Here is a 25,049-nt window from a genome sequence, read left to right on the forward strand (position 1 = left end):
CCAGGCTGTGCCACCCACAGGGCCACCATGGGCCACATCTGCCCCAGAGCAGGGGACATAGCCCTGGTGACTGCCCTCCCTCAGGGGGAATTCCTGGGGGTGATAAGGCTGGAGACTCTGCAGAGAAGTCACTGGTGGGATTCACTCTCCTCTGCCAATTTCTGCTTGTCCCTCTCTGAGCACCTCCCTGTTCCCTGCAGTATTTTGGTGAAGAGGAGGTTGGATTGGAGCCAAGCAATGGTGGAGATCAATGCCAAGGTGGCAGCTGCAGGAGTCTCTGGAACCAGCTTCTCTTTGTCAGCAAATCCAGCCACAAATCAAAGCCCTGGGCAGGTGTTTCCATAGGCCCCAGAAACTGGGAGCAGAGGAACCAAGGAGCTCCCAAGCAATCTGCTGGGTGATCCCCAGGCTAACCCAGAGCTTCCCATCTGAAATGAGCAGAGATTGGACAAACCCAGCATTTTCAGTTGAGTTTTTGAGCCTGGGACACAAAGATACCAGAGATGAGTTCTCACTCGCGCTTCACCAGGAGCAGTTCAGTAATGCTGAGTGACTCCATGGCCAAACACAAATGGGATTTCCTGACACAGATGTACAGCCTGGAGAACAACACAGCTCCAGGGATCAAGTCACACTCCAGGGGTAAATTACCCAGCAGAAGAATTGCTCAGCAGAAAGTAATAGATCACCCATTTAATCAGATCCATCTGCTCATTGACCCTGATCCTTCAGCTGCTGACAGGACACTGCAGGGTCTGTGGTGGGACAGAGGCATTGAGAACCAGCTGTAAAGTTGTTTTATGGAAGAGCCACCAGAGGAGAGAGATCCACACAGGAACAGCCACGCTACAACTGCCCAATTCCAGCTTTGTACAGAGCTGTCAGCCCCAGAGCCACAGCAGGATGCACTTTCCTCCTGCAGCCCCAAAGCCCCGGCAGGGAGGGCTGGAAGGGTCCAGGCAGCTGCCCTGGCCTGGAAAGAGGCTTCAGCATCTTCTGGGCATCAAGAAAAGCCATGCACCAGAGAGGGATCAAAGCACCAACCCCAAACAAGGCTTCCAAAGGGGTCTGGTGGAGAGCAGGATAACAATGGGGAGGATGGGAAAGGTCAGATCTGCTTTTAACAGCTCCATGAGTGTCACTGTCCTTCTTGGAGAGCAAGATCAGAGGTTTGGAAGGTGAATGGTGTGTGGTTTTCATTGGAGGCTAGGATTTGGATTTGTCACCCCCCTGTTCCCTTTGGAATCTTCAGTGGATTGTCCTGGGAATGCACTTGTGCCCTCACATGGAGTGAGGGATGACTTCCACCCTATTATCTTTGTGGGGTGCCCTGATGAAGGCAGGAGTGATGAATCTGACTCCAAGTTCTCAGAAGGATAATTTATTGTTTTATGATACCATATGATATTAAAGAATACTATATTAAACTATACTAAAGAATACAGAAAGGATACTTACAGAATGCTCAAAAGATAATAATGAAACTGGTGAGTCTCTCTCCAGAGTCCTGACACAGCTTGGCCCTGATTGGCCAAAGAGTGAAAACAACTCCCAGCAGAATGCAATGGAACAATCACCTGTGGGTAAACAATCTCCAAACACATTGCACATGTGAGCACAACACAGGAGAAGCAAATGGGATAAGAATTGTTTTCCTTTTCTCTGAGGCTTCTCAGCTTCCCAAGAGAAGAATCCTGGGTGAAGGGATTTTTTCAGAGTGTGAATGCCACACCCACCCCATGAAGTCGAAGCAGTGGAGAGCAGGAACCCCTCAAGATGCTTTAACCAATGGCAATTCCTGCTTCATTGCAGGCTCTTACACTCATTCTCCAAAGGAATTGCTTCCCAGCACTGTGTCTCCACCAGGATAAAGCAGGAGCTCTCCTGAAACCATGGAAATAGTTCCCACAGCCAGGGTCTTCCCTGGAGGTACCCTCAGGGATGTTGACCACAAGACTTACCAGATAATCCAGACCACAGGCTTTATTCTGGAAGTGTAGCTTGGGCTGGTTGGTTTTAATGGTGGGAAGGACAGAATAAGTCTTGAAGGGCATACAGAATGGGATGCAAGCAGGAAAGGAGGATCTGGGAAGGAATAAGGATAACCTGTCCATGTTTCCTATTTGCCTTTCCAGTGGCTGTGGTAAGGATGTGTGGAGAGAATGGGGAATGTGCAGGGAGGACGTGCTTTGAGACATCTTGTGAATAAGCCATAAGTTATGGTGGTCTCAAGACATATCTTGCAGGAAAGTGTATAATAGTTACAAGAAAAACCCTGCAGACTTACAAGCAGAATAAAAACCAAATTTACACATTTGGGAGAAGAAAAAAAACAGTCATGGAATCATAGAAAGAAGGGCAAAGAGAGACTTAAGAGGTCAACCAGCCCATACTCATGCCTGAAGTCAGGATCATCTCTACTTAAGCCATTCCTGATGGATGTGTTCCTAATCTGTTCTTAAACCCTCAATGGTGGAGATTACACATCTCCCCAGGCAATGTCTTCCCATGCTTAATTATCCTTACTGCTCCCAAGCCTTCCCAGTGCTTACCTAACATTTCCCTTGGTGTAATTTAAGCCTATTTTGCTTCTGTTCCTACATGCAGAGGATCACCCCATGTCTCCTTTGCTACATCATGGTGGCTCCTCTTGGTCTTCCTCCCCAGCTTTCCTCCTGGACACCTTTCCTGCACTTCCCATCTCTCCTCTCCTGATGTTTTACCTTTTTTATGAAGCAAAACACCCCAAAATCCACCTGGTGTTGCAGCAGAGACCCTCCCACTTGGGCTCAATGTACCACTCGATTTTTTGGGGGAGAGTTTGAGCCTTTCCCTCATTCCCCAGGCTTGGGGAGCAGGATTCCTGCTGGAGCAGGAGGGCTGGGATGCAGAGGTGACAGAGAACAGCCCCGGCTGTCACTCAGTGCCTGCGCGACGCGGAGCCGCTCGTGGGCGTCAGCGGGGTTTGCAGTAATTGTCTTCTCTAATTAACTTGTTATCAAACAAGAACATTTCATTATGCTACAATTACTGGCTGCTTTGCTGAGACACAGAGGTGTCAGGATTACGATCCCGACATATGCTTCTTACAGCTCTGGTTTTTTTTTTTGTTTTCATAATCACTAACCATTTTTATTTCCTATCCCCCCCCTCCTCCCTCCAACCCACCCACTCACTTAATGACTAATGAATCCTCCTGCTAATGAATAAGGAAAATAAATCAGTGGGCATGGCAGGTTAGGAAGAAAAACATGCAAAATGTTTTGAGGATCCTTAAATCTGATAAATTACTTCAAAATTAAAATCCCTGGGAGAAAATGGGATTTAATTAGAAAGTAACGTGGTTTTGTCAATGTTTAAATTAAAATTTTAAAGGCTATAAATGCTGCACTAGAGCTGCCTTTCCACAGAGGATTTGTGAGGAGCTTTGTTCAGATCCCACATCAGTGTGGTGATTCCCTGGGGACAGGCAGGGAGCCCTGTGGGGGTGCAGGGCAGGACTGCAAAATTCCCAACAGGAGACCCTAAGGGATGGTTCTTTGCAATGAGGGTGGTGGCACATGTCACCCAGAGAAGCTGTGGCTGCCCCTGGATCCCTGGAAGTGTCCAAGGCCAGGCTGGACGGGACTTGGAGCACCCTGGGATGGTGGAATAACCAATTCCATGGAATGGTGGAATAGACCATGGTGAGACACCATGGAAGGTGTCCTTGCCCATGGCAGGGGTGGATCAAAACAGTGCCTTCAAACCAAACCATTCTGGGATTCTATGATCAAAATCCAGATAATCCACCAGGAATCTTCCAGAACTTGCAGCTCACCAGAGAAACATCAGAGAGCACAGTCCCTGAGCACACCCTGCTGGTGGCCAGGCTTGAGCTCCAATGAGCCACTGGCTGCCCCTGCCCAGTCCTGCACCAGGCCCCACCCAGCAGCACATCCCAACACAAGATCTCTAAAAGAGACAAGAACAAATGAAGAGTGGCATTAAAAAAAAAGGAATTTAGCAGGAAAAGCAAGTGATGGGGATGAAGATAGGCACAGACTTTATTGGTTATTTTTTTATTTGCATTTAGCTTTAGGAAGTCTAACTTACCTGTCCAGAAATTGCAGGTTTTGCTCCAGGCAAGTCTTGCTAATAATTAAATTTATCTTTGCATAGCTCTGAATACTTTGTTTTCCCACCATACTGGGGGAAAAAAAGGTAAAACCACTCTTGTATTTTGCTGTTATAGAGGAAAAATAATTTAAAATGTTCTCCATAGAGCAGCATCCAGCTGTGCCCTCTCTTAAACACTGAGATACAGGAATTCCTATTTCATTGCTGTGAGGGCTTTAGGTACCACATTTAAGAGCATCCACCAGCTCTGCTGCTGAACACAATAAATTCTGTGATGCTGTGATGGGCACAAACCTCCCCCAGTGGAAGGTGTACCTGCCCATGGCAGGGGGATGGAACTGGAGGAGCTTTAAGGTCCCTTCCAACCCAAACCACTCTTTGATTCTATAACAAAAGATCTGGAGATTGTAGAGAAAGGTAATAGCTTTTATTAAGGGAACTGATACTGTTTGAAGAAATAGTTACTTTTCACAGGCAAACTCTTCTTCAGGCTGACATTTTGAAAAGTAATTTTGTTCTGAATGGAGCAAATGTAATATTTCCTGAATGCCATAAAGCCAAAGACAAACGTAGAGAAATGCTCCATTTCAGAAAATTGCCATCTGAGACCTCCAGTGTGTCGAGTCAAAACGTTTCATTACAGGACTCACTGTGATTTAGCAATGAAAATAAGGCTTTCAATCCATTTTTAATAGAATTTATCTGTACTGATTTTAAACTCACATTCAGTTCAACTGCTGGAAGGTTACTCTCCCTTCAGAGGTCAGTGCTGGGAGGGAGTCTGCCATGGCCATGGAAATTTGCAGGGGAAATAAGCTAAATCATAGAATTGTGGGATTGTTTTGGTTGGAAAATACCTTCAGGATCATCCTGTCCAACTGTCAGCCCAGCACTGCCACAGCCACCTGTTGTATTTGGGTTCTCCCCAGACGGAGGCAGGAGTGGTGGATCTGACTCCATGTTCTCAGAAGGCTCATTTATTACTTTATGATCTATATTATATTAAAGAATACTATACTGTAGTAAAGAATACAGAAAGGATACTTACAGAATGCTAAAAAGATAATAATGAAAACTGGTGACTCTCTCCAGAGTCCTGACACAGCTTGGCCCTGATTGGCCAAAGAGTGAAAACAACTCCCAGCAGAATGCAATGGAACAATCACCTGTGGGTAAACAATCTCCAAACACATTCCACATGGGAGCACAACACAGGAGAAGCAAATGAGATAAGAATTGTTTTCCTTTTCTCTGAGTCTTCTCAGCTTCCCAGGAGAAAAATCCTGGGTGAAGGGATTTTTCCAGAGAATGTGAATGCCACAGCACCCAGTGCCACATCCAGAGGTCTTTTATACACCTCCAGCAATGGTGGCTCCACCACCTCCCTGGGCAACCTGCTCCAGGGCTGGGCAACCCTTTCCATGGAGAAATTCTTCCCAATATCCAACCTAAATCATCCTGAACACAGAATGTGCCCACCAGGCTTTAGCATTTCAACTGCTGAAAGCTGTTGATGGTTTTAAAGCTGAATTAAATACATGGGAATCTGTTCTAATTGAAATCAGCTTTCAGTGCATCACCTGAGGAAGGCTTTGGGTTTCCAGTGGAGAAGAGGGTTGGTGGTTATTTTCCCTGGGAGTTCCTGCCTTTATCCTGAAATTTTTATTCAGTTTTAAAATAACTCCTTTGCTCAGTTTAATCTGTGTAATCCTATGGGGAATCATGCTGGGGGCAGAGTGGATCGCACCATTATTTATTGCAGGTCTTCACCTGCATGTGGAGGACCAGGATCCAGGCAGGAAGGGAACCAGCACTGACATGATCATGAGGCATCTCTCATTATGGGGAAAAATAAACCATAATTCATTCTTCCAAATCTTTATTTTCCTTAGGGAAGTGAACTCTCCTGGTACTTACTGCTTCCCTGCAATCTCCAGCTCACCAAGCCATAACACGAGGCCAAAATCTCAGTTTTTGTAAGATCAGAAAGCAGTTCCCAGCTGTCCAGACTGCAGGGAAGAGCTGGGGTTTTGAGCTCTAAAGGAGAATATTGGGAAAACCAAGAAAACAAATCGATAATTTAGGAATTCTGACTGTCTCAGGTGTTTTTAAGCTGGTCATCATCACAGAATCATAGAGTTGATTGAGTTGGAAGGGACTTTAAAGACAGTCCTGTCATTTGAGGATTTGGGCTTTTGTCCTGCTCTTCCAAGAGCCTGGATCACTCTTTACTCAGCTTCCTGTTGGGACGGGATTTCACTGTGTTCACCTTGTAAATCAGACTGTGTCTCTTACCTGTCTAAACACACAGACCACTCTGACCAGAGATCCCAGCACAGGATCAGATCAAAAATCCCACCATGGTCCAATCCAGGGGTTTCATTTTCTTGGTGTAAATTCCCCTGCAGCAGAATTGAGTTTTTCATGCACAGAGCCCCACTGAAGGCGCCTCTCACTGAGCAGGTGGGTGCAGCCAAGGCCAGCAGCCCCCTGTTCCCTCTACTAATGGTTTTCCATCCCTTGGTCCTTCCAGGCATACAAGAGGAAAACAGAAGCTGCCAAGAAGGAGTACCTGAAAGCCCTGGCTGCGTACCGGGCCAGCCTCGTCTCCAAGGTACAGCACGCTCACACACAGGGTACAACCCACAGCAGCCCCCAGGGAGGAGCACGTTTATCAGAAATGCTGTCTAATTGTGATATCAGAGCTGATCAAAGCATCAGCACCTTCCCAAGGGGCTGAAAGAGGGGCTCTGTGGCATGGTTAGGGCAGGAGCTGGGCTGTCATCTGCTTTAGAGAGCTGCAGTGAGGCCCCACTTTGGATAGGTTTACTTTGGGGGGTTTCATCAGTGTCCCTGTGTGGGGTGAAGGGAGGCATGTGCTCTATGGCTTTGGCTTTTTTTCTCAATTTCTCCAATTTGCTCTTCTGCAAAACTTGGTTTTCAGCAAAGCAACACAGTGTGGTTCTGACTGCTGGGTGAGAAAGGATCAGGACTATCATCACAGGGCCCATCACAAAACCCTCATTGTCCAACCCAGAAAATTTCCCCTTGTCCTTCTCTCCTTCCTGCCAAAATGATTGTCCTGTGCATTATAGACCCACCAGGGCTGCAGGGATGCACAGGATGGGGAAAGCAGAGGGTTTATAGACCCATTTATACTCTGCTGGAAGCAGGATGGGTTTGTCAGCCACCCAAAGCAGTGACCTGCTGGGGGCAGTTTGTGTCTGCACTGGTTTGATGCCTTGGGAAGGCTGCCCTAGAACAGAGACTAGGCAGAGCTAAAGAATAAAGCAGGGATTTAATTAAAAGTCCTCAATGGATCCACCTTGGGCAGCACAAGAGCCCAGCCAGGGCTGCACCCAAGATGAACCAAAATGGCCCCAAAATGCACGACCAGGCACGGGGTCTGTCACTGTGATCAGTTCTGCTCCATTTGCACCTTGCAGTTCATTGTCCCATTCCAGCTTTAGCCCCTGCAGTCCCACCCTGCTTGTTTTTCTCTCTCCAGCCCACGGTGTTTGTGCTCCTGGGCTGAGATTTGGATCATTTGTCCCCAGCTGGAGCAGGAATTGTTTTGTCTCCCTGCTCTGTGCACAGAGCTCAGCATCCCCTCATATGAAGCCCAGACCTACACACTAAAGCAGCTCAGAATCTGAAAATATAAAAACTAAACCTGGGGTGTCAGGTTCACTCCCCCTGATGCTCCAGGCTCTGTCAAAGGCACAGCTGAGTTACTGGGGTTAATTTTCCAGCTATGGAAACAATCACCTGTGGATAAACAATCTCCAAACACAGGCTGTGGGCACCCAGCTGCTGCAGGGCTGGCAGTTCATGGGGCAGGTGGGAGAGGAGCAGGATCCATGGGGATCCATGTTGAGTGGAGGGTGCACCCAGTGAATAGAGGGAATCAGTGGATAAAGCCTGCTAGGATTGCAAATACTGCTCCTATAGACAGTATGTAGTGGAAGTGGGCTGCCATGTAGTAGGTGTGGTGTAGTGTGACCATGTTCACAGGGGTGAACATCCAAAGATGAGGGAAGAGTTGAGGATTTGACTCCATGTTTCAGAAAGCTTGATTTATTATTTTATTATATATATTACATTAAAACTATACTAAAAGAATAGAAGAAAGGATTTCATCAGAAGGCTAGCTAAGAATAAAATAGCAAAGAATGATAACAAAGGTTTGTGGCTCAGACAGAGAGCCCGAGCCAGCTGGGCTGTGTGTGGCCATTAATTACAAACATCCAACATGGGCCAATCACAGATGCACCTGTTGCATTCCACAGCAGCAGATAATCATTGTTTACATTTTGTTCCTGAGGCTTTTCAGCTTCTCAGGAGGAAAAATGCTAAGGAAAGGATTTTCCATAAAAGATATCTGTGACAGTGTAGGGCAATCTTTAGTGAGGGGTTTGCTAAGACAATCCCTGGCGGGGATAGCCCATGGGTGGCTATCTGCACTGATGGATATCTCAGGATGCATATCACTGTTTCCTCTTTCCCTTCCTCACCACCTCCCTCTCTGTTTCCCCACAGAGCTCTGCCGACCAGGGGGAGACGAAAAGCACCCAGAGCAACCCCCCTTCCAAGATGATCCCTCCCAAGCAGCCCATGTACCCCATGCCGCCTCAGGCATCCTCTCCCTACCCTGGCCTGGGCTCCTTCCTGTCCCCATCGGAGCTGCAGAGCTACCGTGGGCACCCTCACGCGGGGCTGCCCCGCACGCTGCCCTCCAAGCCCCTGCTGCCCAGCATCAGTGCCTCCCCTCCTCCCTCCTTCCAGATCAGCCCCCCGCTCCACCAGCAGCTGTCCTTGCACCACCCGCAGAGCTCGCTCCTGCCCCAGCCCCTCAGCATGCAGCAGGTCCCCCAGCAGCCCCTCCTGTCCCCCCCCATGGCACTACAGGTACAGCCCCCCATCAACGCCTCGCCGCCCGGACAGCAGGTCAGTGTGGGGCTCCGTGGGGATGGGGGCATGGAGCACCAGGAGGGGGTGAGGGAGATGGGAATGGGGCTCAGCATGGAGAAAAGGAGGTTCGGGGGGGAGCTTGTGTGTGAAAAATGCTAATCTGTTGTTTTTTTAAATTTTTAAAGTTTAATGATAATTAAATGGTTATAAAAATTGTAATATAATTAGAGTAATAATAATTTGGAAAATTTGGATTAGGACAATAAAAACAAAGAGTTATGGACAGTCCGGGTAACTTTTCTGGGCAAAATAAGCCCTAAAAAGGCCCCACGTTAACAGAGGATTAACCCTTAAAAACAACAGCCTGTTGCATATTCATACACCTCATACATGATGCATAAATTCCATTCAAATACAGGATTCTGTCTGGGCAGTGTCGGCTTCTTCCTCTTAATCCTAACTCGGCTGAGTGAGGAGGGAAGAAGTTCATTTCTCCTGATAATGGAGCAATAAATTCTCTTTCTCTGAAAGATTTAGTTGTCCTGTGGCTTCTATCTTGGTGCAAGTCCTCTCTTTAAAATGTATCCTACATAGCATAGTTTCTATTTTAACATTTTGTTATAACCTAAACCTATATTTAACACACTACTAAAAAATTATTACAGCATTACTTTTTAACACAACACATATAATATTCATTTGAATATTTGAGAAAAGCCAATCATAAAATACACATTTTTGACATTGTTGGCTCTGCACAGCTCCCTGACAGGAGGAGACAGCCACAAGTCAGGTTCTGCTCACAGGGAACAGGGACAGCACAAGAAGAGATGGCCTCAAGTTGTGCCAGAGAATGCTTAGATTGAAAATTAAACAAAATGTCTTTGTTGAAAGGGTTATCAGGCAGTGCAACAGCTGCCCAGAGAAGTGGTGGAGTCACCATTCCTGGAAGCTTTCAAAAAATGTGTAAATGTGGCACGTGAGGACAGGGTTTAGTGGTGGGGTGGCAGTGCTGGGTTAATGGCAACACAATGATCTTGGAGGTTTTCTGCAACCTGAATGATCCTAATTTCTCCAGCACAGGGACTGGGCTTTAGCTCTGCACTGCCAAAGTGACTTCTGTAATTTGGTGAGAGCATTATTGGGGATCCTCACAATCACTCACTGGGTTAGGAGCTGTTGCTGAGGGCAGCATTTTGTGAAACTCCATTCCACATGGTTTGTGAACAAAATACAGAAATAAAAAAATACCTTCCATTGCCCTAATTTGGGTATTTTCAAACAAATCATGTTCTTTGCCAGGTAACTCTCATGAATCTGGTTTATATACATTGCCTAATGGATATAAATTTAATTAAACTCACCCCCAAAAAATGGGGAACACTGATCAGCTTTCAGCTGAGCAGCCCCTCAGTGTCCTGAGTTGCCAGTGGTGGCAGCTCATGGGGACAGTATTGATTGTGTGGCTGTCCCTTGTTCCTGAGCACTGGGGTGGGGAACTGCACAGGAGTTAGGCTGTACTGGACACTGCTTTGGTGGCCAGACTGCAAAAACCCAAAGGATTTTGTGGCTGTGTGTCCCCCACAGCCATTGCCAGTCCCAAGGAGGGGGATCCTGACAAAAGGAGCAGGGAAAAGGGATGTGAAATGTGCTGCTGCACTGACACCATGTCTGGGCTTGGACCTCCCTCTGTCCCTGGGGCTCCTCCTGTGCTCTAAACTGACAGGTTTGGGGACAATGCCTGTAAATGTGATTATGCACTCTTTTTAAATCTGCTCTTCTCCTGCTTTGTATGCCCCTGTAAACCTCCTTTTGCTCTCCACCCTGCAGGACTTCTCCCATATTTCGTCTGAGTTCCAGAACAGCGTTGGACCCCGTTCTCCTGGAGCATCAAACCCCCCAGGAAGCACTGAGTGGGACAGCGACTACCCCAGCAGGGAGTGTGGGGTCAACCACTGCAGGCCAGTACACAAAACAGCTCCTTGCTCCTGCACATCTGGGCTGGGACAGTGACAGTGCCCCACAGCTCCCTGCTGCCCTAAAATGTGTGCCCAGTTGTGCTCAGGGGAGCTCAGGGCTCCCTCAGCTCTGTAGGCTCGCTGAAGTGATGCCATGAAGGAGGTAGCTTAAAAATCATGGATAAATTCTTCATTGGATATGAAAAGTTGTCCTTTTTTCCCCTCTTTTTTATTTATTTCCATTCCATGGGAGGGTTAGACACATTTCTTTCTGTAGCAATTCCCCCAGCAGAGTTCCTGGAGGTTTGAAAGCAGCCATGTCCATAAGGGCAGGCCTCAATGTGGCCTTCCAGTGCTTAGAGAGTCTTATTAATCTTATTAGAGTCTCTCTAACCTTATTAAAAGGTTAGAGAACAACCAATTGCAAAGGAAGATAGTTATAGGACAAGGGGGAATGGCTTTAAATTGAAAGAAAAGAAATTTAGATTAAATGTTAGAAAGAAATCCTTCCTGTGAGGGTGGGCAGGCCCTGGCACAGGGTGCCCAGGGAAGCTGTGGCTGCCCCCGGATCCTTGGCAGTGTCCAAGGACAGGGCTTGGAGCACCCTGGGACAGTGGAAAGTGGATGGATTGAGATGGGCTTTAAGTCCCCTTCCAACCCAGACTACTCTGTGGTTCTGTGATAAGCAATGTTCCTCTGTTCCTAAAGCAATTGCTCTTATCACTGAGGCCACAACCTCCCAGAATTGTCCCTACCAGCAGGACCCTTACCATTCCTGGGGCTGGTGTACAAATCCTCCATCCTCCCTAGAGCCACACAATGCTCCATCCCCCTGCCCCATGCAGGAAAGCCCCACTCGTAAGAGCTGAAATGAGAGATGCAGGACTCCAGGGGCTCTCCAAAATTGAGTTCATTCCATCCAAGATGTTCCAGCAGCCCAGGGTTGTGGGTGACAGAGCTGAGCCCACAGCTGTCAGCTCCAGCTGCAGGCAGGCCTGGAGACCCTTTGGTTTTGGTTACAATGCATTATAGACTTTTCTTTGCTGAGCATCTTCATACAGTAGAACCAATCTATACCTTAACTATTATCTATAGCCTATCATAACTACTGTAATTACCATATTCATGTTACTATTCTCCAATCACTAAAAGTTAGTACATTACAGTTTAAGCTAGAAGTTGTTTTTCAGTTTTCTTGCAGTGGAAAATTCTGAGACCTTTTTTCTACTTGCCACATTTGCTGACTTGTTTGCCTGTGCTATCTTTCTGCTTGGTAAAAAACTCTTCTTGTTTGGGGTGGGTTTATCCTTTGCTCTAAGCCATAAAAACCCCTTCTAACTAACACACCCTTTGCCTCCTTGGTTATCCAGTGAGACTGGCTCAGCAATTCTTTTCTTCTATATCAAAACTTGCTTCCATCTCTATTCCTTCATCAGACTCTCCATTTAAAAATCTTTCTGCTAAGCACACATATCTGTGAGACTTCCTTGTCAAACTTTCATCCTTCCCAACACCCACTGATATCTGCACACATCTTCCCCTTATGCCCTACAAGCTCTGACATGAATGTGCCAGCGTGAAGGTCTGGAAATCCCCAATAAATGAAAACATCAGGGCAGTTTTAAGCTGGGGTGCAGGGAGTGTGTGGAAGCCATTCCCAATCTCTGCCTAGCTCCCTGCTCTTGGCTCATGGTTTGGAGGCTCTGTTGTGCTCTAGAACATTCCTGGGGTTCTCTCTGGGAGCAGGCTGGGAAGGAGACTGGATATGGTTGGAGTATTGATTTCCTTCAAGTGCTGGAACACAGTGCTTTCACGAGAAATAATAAAAAAATAACCAGCTCCCAGGCTTTTCAGAGCACAGCTCTGTCTGTGCCAGCAGAGCACTCACCACTGCTGGGCTGGGCACAGAGTGTACAGACATTTATTTCTTGCAGAGCAATAAATAACTGCCTGATCCATTAGAATATCCCTGCTGTCTGCCTGCCCCAGGGGCTCAGGGACATGGATAGCTCAGACCTTTGCATGCTCCTTCCTGAAGTCTCTGGAGACAGCCTGGAAGAGGGAACAGGACCAGGAGCTGATTGTAAAAGTCACTTCACATGTCATGGGTAAAATGCTGAAGGTGCCTGGGGGGCTGTGGCACACGGATCCCAATTTCCAGAGGTGCTGGGCAGATCCCAGGAATGAAATTCCCTAGAAATAAGCATCACTTCTAAGGGATCAGCTGGGAAAACATTTGATTCCCTGTGCAAATCCCACTGCCTGGGTCCCATGCAGAAAGCCCAGGGCACTCCAGAAACAGGTGAAATGTTCCCATAGCAGTGGGGACTGAGTTCTGTGTTGCTAAAACAAGCTCTGTGACATCTGGCTGCAGTGCCACACTGTAAGCAGAGGGCCCATGCAATTCATGATCAAAGCTCATGCATTTCATGCCTTTGTCACAGCAGACATATCAAATTTCATGGGTTTATCACAGCTTCCTGGGGAAAAAAAAAAAAAAAAAAAAAAGAAAAGAAAAAAAAAACAGACAGATTATGCAGAGACTTCCAGATAATTATTATAGTAGATAACAGCAAGGAACTCAAATGGATAGAGATCAGTCCTGCAGAAAGTGCTTAGTGCACTTGAAGTATCATAGTGTCTGCTGAGGAAGGAGCCACCTCCTGTGACTGAAGGCACAGCAGTGCCCAAAGCTGGATTGTTCTCATTTATTGTAAATCTAGTGTGCCAGCAGTGCCCTCACCTCCCACTTCTGCTGCCCTGGGATTTGCAGCCTCAGTGCCCCTCTGCATCACCTGGAGCAGTCACAAACATCTGCAGCTCCCTCTGCCTCAAGGCTGCTCACAAGCCAAGAGAAGAGATGATCTGGATCTCCACAGCCAGGGCAAGGAAGGATGGGGCAAGGGGGAACAGCTTCCTGTTGTCATTACACTGCAAAGGTTCCATATTGTTGTCTCCTTATTGCAAGAGTTTCACACCTCCTTGATATTTCTCATAGGCATCTCCTCTAAGCACCAACTCTTCCTTCTTCTCACAGCAGCCAACTGACTCCAGTTCCCTTCTCAACCATCACCCCACTCTTTTATAGCACTCTTCTTCTCACTGGTTACAACTGTGGCCTGTTAAGGTCAGGCCTGCTCCTAATCTTTGATAATTAACCCAGCTGCAACTCCTTGGGGGTAAGATTACTTTCTGTACTACCTTTATTTTCTTATATTCTATCCCCCTACAGCTTCTCGCTGCCAGGGTAGGGTTAGATGTGATATTGGGAGGGAATTGTTCCCTGTGAGGGTGGGCAGCCCTGGCACAGGGTGCCCAGAGCAGCTGTGGCTGCCCCTGGATCCCTGGGGATGTCCATGGCCAGGCTGGACAGGGCTTGGAGCAGCCTGGGACGGTGGAAGGTGTCCTTGGGAACCAGATGAGCTTTAAGGGCCATTCCCACCCAATCCACTCTAGGATTCCATGATCTCCCTGAATCTTCTCCTTTGCACTAATTTCCAAGTGACATTCAGAGTTGTCATGGGGCTCCTCCACAGCACCTTTCATTAGCTGGGTGGGTCCAACCCTCAGCAGATCTTGGGCACAGCAGTGATAAAGGGATGTTGTCTCCATGGGTTTGGTCCATCAGTGCTGCCCTAGGAATATTTGGGAAGTCTCTGGACCATGTAATGGCCCATTTCAACCTCAGAAGTGCATTCAGCTTAATTGCAATTAAAGCAGCACTGTGAGGAACAAAACCTGGCTGGAAAGAGAAGGGATTGTTCTTGATGGGATGTAACTGAGCTGCAGAGCCCCAGATTCCTGGCAGAGAGGATCATCCCAACCTCCCCAGCACACAGACAGCCCTGCTGGGTAATGAATTTTATTTCATGTCTTACCTTGATATTTCTTTAACATCCAACATCTGTTGGCACTGGGTTAGCTGGGGTAAAACCTCCCAAGCCTCGTTTTCTTTTGTGTTTGTCATCCAGATAACTTCAGAAAAACTGACAAGGTTGTCTTTCTCTCTGTCCTTCTCTATCTAATCAGGGAACTGCTGTAGGGATTTTTGTTTCCCAGCCTATGCTTGCTAGTTAAAATGCCATCAAATGACACTTCTTCCCTCATGCCCTGCAAATTCTGGGATGCTGTGAGCAGACACTCCTTAATTCATAACTCAGCCACGCTGCAGAGAGAGTTTTAAATGTTCCTTACCTCCTGCTCTCCCTATTCTTAATGACTTTGTGCTTACTGACTTCCATCCAATTTTCCTGGCTCTTTCTGGGCTGAAGCCCAAGCTGTCCTAGATTGTGAGCAAAGACATGGGAGCATTTCTCAGCTCCTGCTTGGTGTTTGACTATCACTTCCCACAAGTGACTGCAGCACACAATTTCAGTGCTTTTTTGCCACCACATCACAAATTCCTTTCCCAGTCCCCTGTCTCCCTCACCTGACAGCCTGATTCTGGCACCTGCTCTTTCCCAGCACTGAATTCCTCTGTTCCACGGGAATTTTCCCCACGGGAGCTGCCTCACCTCTACCAGAGATGCAGCTTGGTTTACAATCACTTGCAAAAGTTTCTTAATCCCTAATTCAATCTTAACTCCTCAAAGCACCTCCCTTGTTTTTCCTGCCTTGTTTTCTGATCACAAATCTCTCCACAATCTCCTTTCTGATTACAAATCTCTCAAAAAAAAACTTTCTCCAGGGGTTGTGTCCTTTCCATCCTAAAACATTCTATGATTACCTTTGTCTCCTCTCACTTAGGTATTTTTGGGACAACACTGAACTGGATTCATCTTTCTACATCCTTCCTCTTGTTTTAAGGCATGGATTAGGTTCTTTTTGTCATTCTTCAGCAACAACTTTTCCCCCCTCTTTTTGTCATGCTTTAGCAACTTTTCCCCCGTCTGATATAGACTAAAAGTTGGGGCACTGTCCATGACACCTTGTCCAGGCACAAAACCCAATGTACAGCCACTAGATCCAGGCATTTATAACCTCCCTAATTCCTTCCAACAATGAACTGATCCTCTCCAAAGGGGGGAATTTTCCAAATCAGCAGCTAAATGAGCAAACACTATAAAAAGGCAAAGATAACCCATCACAACTGCACTTCGTTTGGATTCAATTATTTATGGTAATACTTCGTAATGAACTGGGAAATGCTCTGCAGCATGCTGTGTAAAATTAATGAAGTTTTAGGACTGGAATACCTCGCTGCTGCTCAGTGGCATTAAATCTTTTCTGAGTGCAGGAGGGAAGACTGTGCATTTTAAATGCAGATTATAAAATGTGGAGATTAGCAGAGGGTGGGCTCTTGACTCTGTCAGAAGACAGCTCTATCAGCACCAGCCCTGCTCTGCTGTCTGCCCCTTCTCTATTATTCCACTCACAAACACACCCACACCAGAACCTCCCAAGACTTTTAACTTGAACTTTTAACACTTTTTAAGGCCAAGATGTCTTCATGGAGCTGGTGATGTTTCCATTGTGTGTGTCCCATTGGAAGTCCTAAATCTCAGACCAAAAGCTCCACAGATCATCAGCCAGGGGAGAGGGACTTCAGCCACTTCTCTCTGTACTATGTCCCAGAAAAAAAGAGCATCTGGGCTCCCTCTTTGGGCTCTCCTGATGCAGTGTGAGAATGAGCACATTTGATCCAAAATTCACTCTCTAAACCTGCTTGGCTCAGTGTCAGGTGTGATGAAGCAGGGGATGGTGGCCCTGGGGCTGATCCCAGGCACAGCATTCCAACATGCTGCTGGTGGGATCTACTGGGACCCCCAGAGCTGGCCCTGCCCTGCAGCCCCACCAAGCCACAGGAAGAAAATGATGTTGTAGCCTTTATAGCTGAAATTCAGGAAGAAATAAAATTGCATCCAACTCTCAGGGGGACCTTCTCAATTTCTACAACTACAGCCTGAAATTTTGGGTTGGAGTTAGGGTTACCTCCTAGGGTTAGGTCAGGGCTACCCCCTGACAGAGGTGTGGGCAGGTGAGAGCTGGGCTCACAGGACAAGATGAAACAGCCTCAAATTGCACCAAGGGAGGTTTAGATTGGGTATTTGGAAAAAAAATCGGCAGAAAAAGAGTGGTCAAGTATTGGAAGAGCTGCCCAGGGCAGTGGTGGAGACACCATCCCTAGGGGGCTTTAAAAGGTACGTGGATGTGACACTTGGGGACATGGTTTGGCAGTGCTGGGAGAATGGTTGGGCTTGATCTTAGAGGGGTTTTCCAACCTGAATGATCCTGCTGTTCTCCCTCTGTGTGCAGCCCACCCTGTGTTTTGTGCCCTTGATGCCTTTTTCAACCTGTACATGAAACAACACTCACATTTGAAATTATATTAGTACAGGAGGTGATATGAAAGCTGGTCTTTGTTGGAGGCCTTCAGGGGAACTTATGGAATAATGTCCACAAAAGCCCACCCCCATGGGGGTGCAGGCAGTTCTATAAGTTTGGTAAATTAGCATCATTGACAAGAAGCACCAATTAGGAGCACAAGTGGTGATGCAATTCCCACCCATGGGTAAATTCCCTTCTAAGTCTTCCCCTCCCTCACATGGGACTGGTACTTTGTTGATGGAAATATCTCTGAAAAGCTGCTTTTCCACCTTGGTTGCCAGAGAGAACCAAGATAGGACAGGAGCTTTGAAATATGTTTCATCTTTCTACCTAGGGAAAGAGCATGGAAAACTACAGGGAAAACTGGCCACTAATACAACAAATATATGTGTAAAGAATACAGAGAACAAATTGATGCCTTGGAGAGGCTACCTAGAACAGAGGCTAGACAGAATTAAAGGAATAAAGTAGGTATTTACTGAAGGCCTTCAATGGACACACCTTGGGCAGTGCAAGAGCCTAGCAGAGGTTGCAACCAAGATAGATAAAAGTCATGAGTTTTTCAGATATAAGTTTGGTCTAATTGCATATCAGGGGTTAATTGTCCAATTACAGGTAATGAAGTCACATTCCCCCAGTTTGCTCCCCACAATTCACTTTTGTTTATACTTTTTTGGGCATGAGGCTGCAGTGATGCCCTTGGTTCCCATCTGGAAAAGGATTGTTCTGTCTGACCAAAATGTGAAGAGAGCTTACAGACACTCTACGAGAGTTCAGAGTTATACACTAATGCAGGATCTAGAAAATATAAAAGCTAAAAACTTAAGGCATCAAAATGAAAGAAAAACAGGTAAAAATGAAAACAGCATCACCCTGAAAGTCAGGGCATGGCACAAACCGTGTGCCAGCTGTGCCAGCCCCTTCCCTGCTGTCTGACTGCCTCTGCTCTCTCTTACAGCATGCTGCCAAGGGACAAGGCACTCTGGAACTGTCTGACCAAAATGTGAAGAGAGCTTACTGACACTCTACAAGGAGTGTCACTAGAGTTATACACTATTGCACTACAGGGTCTGGAAAATATAAAGCTAAAAACTTAAGGCATCAATATGAAAGAATAAAAATGAAAACGGCATCACCCTGAAAGCCACGGGGTGGCACAAACTGTGTGCCAGCTGTGCCAGCTGTGCCTTCCCTGCTGTCTCACTGCCTCTGCTCTCTCCTACAGCATGCTGCCAAGGGACAAGGCACTCTACCTCACCTAAGGCTCAGCACCCCTTGGAGGAGGCTCACCAGAAGGACACTTGAGAGGGTCAATGCTCCAGCCCCCGGAGGCACGAGCGGTCGGATGGGCGGCGCGGCTCCACCGCACCTCGGCGCTGGCTTCGTTTCCAGGCTCTAAGAGCAGTTTTCTCTTTTTTTTTTTTTTTTTCCCTTTCTTTTTGAACTCTAAACAAAAAAAAAAAGTCTACTTTCTGTGGAAGTTTTCCCCCCTCCCACCCCCCCCCCCAAAAAAACCCCACCTCGTAAATCGCAAAGAACAAAAAAAAGAAATAAAGAGAGAAAATTCAAATAAAAATAATAAAACAAGCGCAAAACCAACAAAAAAAATGATGAAGTTAAACTAAGGACACCGTTTTTCTGCTTGCCATCAGCTTAGCTACGGACTGTTTTCCTAGTGAACTGCTTTTAGACGCAGCATAAACCCAGGTCTGGTGTCCTGCAGCATTAGGCCAGCTCAGTAGGAGGATGCACTCTTTTGACTTGCTAACAGCACTAAACTTTGTGCAAGAAAATGTGAAGTTTGTGTGAATATTGTACATGCAAAGGCCTTGGATGGTCTGGCGAAAAAAAAATTACAAAAATAAATAAAAACTATTGCTAGGTAGGTGGGGGAGAGAGCAGAAGGCAAACTATGAGAGGACAAATGTGAAAGAGATCATGAAAATATAATTTGTTGGATAGTTGTAAGTAGTTTACTAAGTGTTTTAGAGCTGTGCTAAAGACATCTTTAAGATTTTTTTGTGAAAGAAATTAGTAGTTTACTTTATAGTAAAAGCATTTTATATTAATTGTAGCACATTTTTTAGTTATACATAGAAGGGAGATGTGTATAAAAAAACAACAAAAAAAAGCCTGCCAAACTTGTTTCTATTATTTGTACAGCAAGAAATGGACAATTTATATCCATGTTGTATGGCATTATTATTTTTTTCCGGCCATATGTCCATCTATTTAAAAAAATTGCTGACAATGATTTTTGTCTATTTATGAAAAAAATAGAGAGCATAATTACACTTTCTCATAAGGTGCATTTTTGGGGGTTTTTTTATTTTTTATTTTGTTTGAGGGTGCTGCTTTAGCAGCACCTGGCACATTCGGTTCACAATGCTTATCTTACCTTTCTTTATAATAAAACATATGAAAAGTAGAGCTGAAGCAGTCTCTCCTTTTTCTGGGGGACATCCTGGATGTGGCCTCTGCCTTGTCCTCCTCAGCTTTCCAACCCTCTCTCCTGTCCCACCACATCCTCACCTGCCCTGCCCTCTTCTCACTCTGCAATATCAAAGTAATTAATGTCATAATAAATACACAATTATTAAAAGAAGGGGGGGAAATGGAATATTATGAAAACCTTTCTGGAGTTATCATGGCAAGGTGTGACGGTGTTCACAGGGGTCTTGGGTTGAGGGAAGAGACGAGGATCTGACTCCATGTTTCAGAAGGCTGATTTATTATTTTATTATATATATTACATTAAAACTATACTGAAAGAATAGAAGAAAGGATTTCATCAGAAGGCTAGCTAAGAATAGAATAGCAAAGAATGATAACAAAGGTTTGTGGCTCAGCTCTCTGTCTGAGCCAGCTGGGCTGTGATTGGCCATTAATTAGAAACAACCACATGAGACCAATCACAGATGCACCTGTTGCATTCCACAGCAGCAGATAATCAATGTTTACATTTTGTTCCTGAGGCTTTTCAGCTTCTCAGGAGGAAAAATCCTAAGGAAAGAATTTTCCATAAAAGATGTCTGTGACAGCAAGGAGACAGGATTTCCTCCAGGGAGAGCTTCTGGAAGGTCTGGAAGGGATCATCACTGGGGGTCTTGGTGCCACCAGGTGCCTGTGGTTTGTCCCTCTGAAGGAAGGTGGGACAAACTCTCCATGCTCTCCATCCCCCTGATGTCCATCCCCAGCTCTGTCACCTTTGGGTCACTGTGGCCATGGATTTGGAGCCCTTGGGAGGCCTCCCCTGAGGAGGTTTGTGGGGCATCACCCCAGGGAGCCACTGAAAGGTGACCTTGACAACTTAGGGGCAGCTGTGCAAAGCTGTAACCACAAATTGACAGCTTTCTGGCCACCTCCCTACATTTCTGCAGAGCAGAAGAGAAGCACTTCTGTTTCTCTCCCAGGGCTGGTGGCTGCCCTGGGGCACCACGAGGGCACAGTGACCCATCTCCAGCCCTGGGCATGTGGAGCCATATGGGGAATGGAGGGCAGTTGGCTATTAGAGGCCCTGGAGAATTAATGAGAAATTGTGGGGCTTTCCAAACCACTTTAATCCCTACTAATCTCTAAATTTGCATGATGGCAGCTGTGCTTAAATGGTATTCCAGCTGTTGGCTAATTGTCACGGAGCTGGAATTGCTCCAGGGAAGGGACTGGGAGCTGAGCCTGCTGTCCACCATCACAGAGACAGAGTGGTTTGGGTTGAAGGGACCTTAAAGCCCATTTCAACCCATCCCTGAGGTGGTGTTCGCAGGAGTCCCAGGACCAGGGAAGAGATGAGGATCTGACTCCATGTTTCAGAAGGCTGATTTATTATTTTATGATATATATATTATATTAAAACTACACTAAAAGAATAGAAGAAAGTATTTCATCAGAAGGCTAGCAAGGAATGGAATGGAATGGAATGGAATGATAACAAAATCTTGTAACAGACCAGAGAGTCTGAGACAGCTGGACTGTGATTTGCCATTAATTAGAAACAATCAACATGGACCAATCACAGATGCACCTGTTGCATTCCACAGCAGCAGATAATTATTGTTTTTCTTTTCCTCTGAGGCCTCTCAGCTTCTCAGGAGAAAAAATCCTAACGAAAGGATTTTTCATAAAATGTGTCTGTGATGATGTGTTCATAAAATATGTCCATGGGCAGGACACCTTCCACTATCCCAAGTTGCTCCAACCTGGCCTTGAACACTTCCAGGAATCCAGGTGCAGTCACAGCTGCTTTGGGCACCCTGTGCCAGGGCCTGCCCACCCTCACAAGGGAAAAATCCTTCTCAATATCCTGAATTTCTTCTCTTCCAGTTTAAATCCATTCCCACTTGTCCTGTCGCTATCTCCCTTTCCAATTAGCTGTTCTCCATTTTTACCTCTCTGCAAGTGCTGGAAGGGCACATCCAGTTCAACCATGGGGTTCAGCCCAGCCTGGAGGGTCAGGACCTGGGGCCCTGGGCCAGGCAGGGCTGGTGGGGCTGGGGGAGCTTCCCCCTGCCTTGAACCCTGGCTCTGTTATTAACAGCACTGGAAAATTCAGTAGCAGGGTCTCAAGAAGCCTCAGGGCAGGGTGAGCTCTCCCTAAACCTTGCCTGTGTGCCTAACCTCCCTTTAAAAACCTTTAAATTCCAGGCAGATAACTTAAATCTCTCTCCCTACAAAGCAAATCCCTTGCTTTTGAACGTGGGGAAGAATTAATTGCTTTCCTTGTCGCGGTAATTTTTTCCATATTTGAAGAAGGATATTGGCTCCCCTTCGCCTCCTCTCCAGTTGCCCCAAAGGCAGGGTGGTGTTCTGGGGCAGGATGAGCTGTGGAGCTCCAAGTTCAAGTCAAAGAGCACTGGTTGGGTCCTCAAAAGGCTCTGGAACAGCTTTGGGGCCAGAGTTTGCAGGGCAGGACCAAGGCAGGAATTCCCAGACTTTGGGCTAATGATGGACAGGGATGTGAAGAGGCAGGGAGAGCCCTGGCTAATTGACTTTGGTTAATTAACACATAATTAGCAGTGCTGCAGGGTGTAATAAGGGGTAATAAGCTCAGCAGCAGCATCTCGGTGCTGTTAACCCTTCGAGCACTGCCCCAGGGGGGTGCCATGCCTGGCTCCCACAGAAATGGGGAATATCCACCAACATCCCACAGCCCCAGCAGGACACAGCCCCCCACACTGCCAGGGTATGTGGGGAGAGTCTTGTCCCCACCTGTGCATCCTCCTGTGGCACCACCCTGAGCTGTGGGGCTACCAGTGCCCCAGCAGTGCTGGGAGGACACTTTGCTACATCTGTGTTATCATTGCTAAGGTGATGGAGTGGAAGTACTGAGAGAAGGATCAAAGGAAAGAACTTCCTCTGACAAACCCCAGGTAGGTCCCTGAGAGCTGCAGCACATGCTGGGAGCAGGGGCCTTGTGCCAACCTTGGTGAGGTCCTGGTGCCCACCCAGGGCAGACCTGAACCTTGGCAGGTGTCCCTGTTCCCAAAGGATCTGGGATGCAGAGTGAGTCCATGATGAAGGACTGTCACAGACACATTTTATGAAAAATCCTTTCATTAGGATTTTTGCTCCTGAGAAGCTGAAAAGCCTCAGGAACAAAATGTAAACAGTGATTATCTGCTGCTGTGGAATGCAACAGGTGCATCTGTGATTGGTCTCATGTGGTTTCTAATTAATGGCCAATCACAGTCAGCTGGCTCAGGCTCTCTGGTCAATCACAAGATTTTATTATCATTCTTTTCCTGCCTTTCTTTGCTAGCCTTCTGATGAGATCATTTCTTCTATTCTTTTAGTATGGTTTTAATATAATATATATCATAAAATAATAAATCAAGCCTTCTGAGACACGGAGTCAGATTCTCATCTCTTCCCTCCTCCTGGGACCCCTGTGAACACCACCACAAAGGACATGAGCTGCAGCCCTGGGAGCTGGCTCTGGGCACCAGGACCCTCAGGCTGGGCAGTGCCAGGCACAGGTTGGGTGTCAGACCCAGCAGGGGCTGCACAGCACCTCCAGCTCCTCCTCCTCCTGTGCCTGACCAAGGTGGGGCCACCAGAACATCCACACTGCCACCGTGGCATGGCCCAGCCCAGAGACAAGCGTGGGATCATGGAATCACTGAATGGTTTGGGCTGGGAGGGACTTTAAAGCTCATCATTTAAAGTTCACCTTCCACTGTCCCAGGCTGCTCCCAGCGCTGCCCAGCCTGGCCTTGGGCACTGCCAGGGATCCAGGGGCAGCCTCAGCTGCTCTGGGCACCCTGTGCCAGGGCCTGCCCACCCTCACAGGGAACAATTCCTTCCTAACATAATCTAAATGTCTCCTCTTTCAGTTGGATCCCATTCCCCTTGTCCTGTCACTGCAGTTCCTGAGGAAGAGCCACTCTCCTGCTTCCCTGTAGCCCCTTCACACCCTGGGAAGGTGCTGGGAGGTCTCCACACAACCTTCTCTTCTCCAGGCTGAACAGCCCCAGCTCTCTCAGCCTCTCTCCACAGGAAGCCTCAGCAACTCCATGGCCTCCTCTGGACTTCTCCAACAGTTCCACATCCTCCTTTTCCATGCACCAGAGCTGCCCCCAGTGCTCCAGGAACAAGGGCTGGGATGGGAACCTCCTCAGCAGGACCAGCTGTGCTTCTCCTGCCCTCTGCCCACTGCTGTCCCCAAGGGCTGGAAGGGCTCTGCCCACCAGGCAAACACGACATGAGGCACCTTTGCCATCCTTCTGCAAACTGGAGGGCCCAAAAAGGAGCCCGTGTCTCACAGGGGTGAAGCACAGGCAGTTTGCCTTCCCTCCATGTGCTCCACCCTGCAGCAGGAGGTTTGTGATTCCCTAAACCTCAGCATCCCCTTGGCAGCTCCTCACAGAGTGCAGGCAGAACACAAGGAGTGCAAAATTCCCAGTCTGAGTGATGATTTTTGAAGATGAAGAGAGGAATAACAATTGCTCCAGATGAAATACTGTGCTGGCCAGGAGGGTAATTGAGAGTCAGAGTTGAGATCAGATGTTTTATCACTGTCTCCTCAACTCTTCTTGACTTTCAACTGCAATTTGATAAATCAGCACAATAATACCTGGCAGGGTAATTGCTGGACATTTTATTCCTAGTGGGGTTACTTTATTCCAACTGCAGGCACATTAGAGAACTTTCTGTTGCTCTCCATTATTATTGTGGGCACAGAGGTCAGATAAAGCAGGGCTTGGGAGGTGGTGTTTGTGCAGATGAGACTGCTGAGCTCATTTCAGGTGTTTGGGCAGCTGAGTGCCTTCAGCAGAGCTCAGCCTCCCCTTCTGCACCCCCAGGGCTCCTGTCCCCACCCTGCCTTGCTCCTCTCCCTCTGTTCATGCTCCCTTTGTGGCTCTGAGGCACCAAAACCTGGGAACACACAGAGAAGCAGCAAGGACTGGGAGATGCTGCAGTGCTCTCCCTCCTCCTTTAAGGGCAGCCAGGTGGGGACCTGCAGCTGCCTGAAGTCACTGCCAGCACTCAGCCACAGAGGCAAAATGCAATTCCTCAGCCTGTGATCCCATTAAAATTTTATGATGAATGAAGCTTCCTGCACTGCGAGTCTGTGGGAGAGAGGAACACTTCCACTGCTCTTCAATGTGTAATTAATGCACATTTCATTGCTTCCCAGATGAAGTTTTGGTCACGGCAGGTGGGTATGGCTATAAAATGACACTTATTTTAGATGGGATACAGACCAAAGGTCAATGCCTTGTGCAAAGCCAGGAGAGC

General features: G+C 47.1%; 1 protein-coding gene across 1 annotated transcript in view; it reads left to right on the forward strand.

Moving 5' to 3' along the window:
• TOX2 (TOX high mobility group box family member 2) overlaps window positions 1–19,743 on the forward strand; it is a 175,064-nt gene extending 155,321 nt beyond the window's left edge. The window contains exons 6-9 of the mRNA XM_059480832.1: window positions 6,653–6,733; window positions 8,659–9,066; window positions 10,861–10,991; window positions 18,541–19,743. Coding sequence (XP_059336815.1) covers window positions 6,653–6,733; window positions 8,659–9,066; window positions 10,861–10,991; window positions 18,541–18,577 — 657 coding nt within the window. The 3' untranslated portion in view covers window positions 18,578–19,743. The remainder of the gene's footprint in view (window positions 1–6,652; window positions 6,734–8,658; window positions 9,067–10,860; window positions 10,992–18,540) is intronic.
• Window positions 19,744–25,049: the final 5,306 nt, after the last annotated feature.

Source organism: Ammospiza nelsoni, chromosome 12 (genome assembly GCF_027579445.1).
Source record: "Ammospiza nelsoni isolate bAmmNel1 chromosome 12, bAmmNel1.pri, whole genome shotgun sequence".
Lineage (NCBI taxonomy): Eukaryota > Metazoa > Chordata > Aves > Passeriformes > Passerellidae > Ammospiza > Ammospiza nelsoni.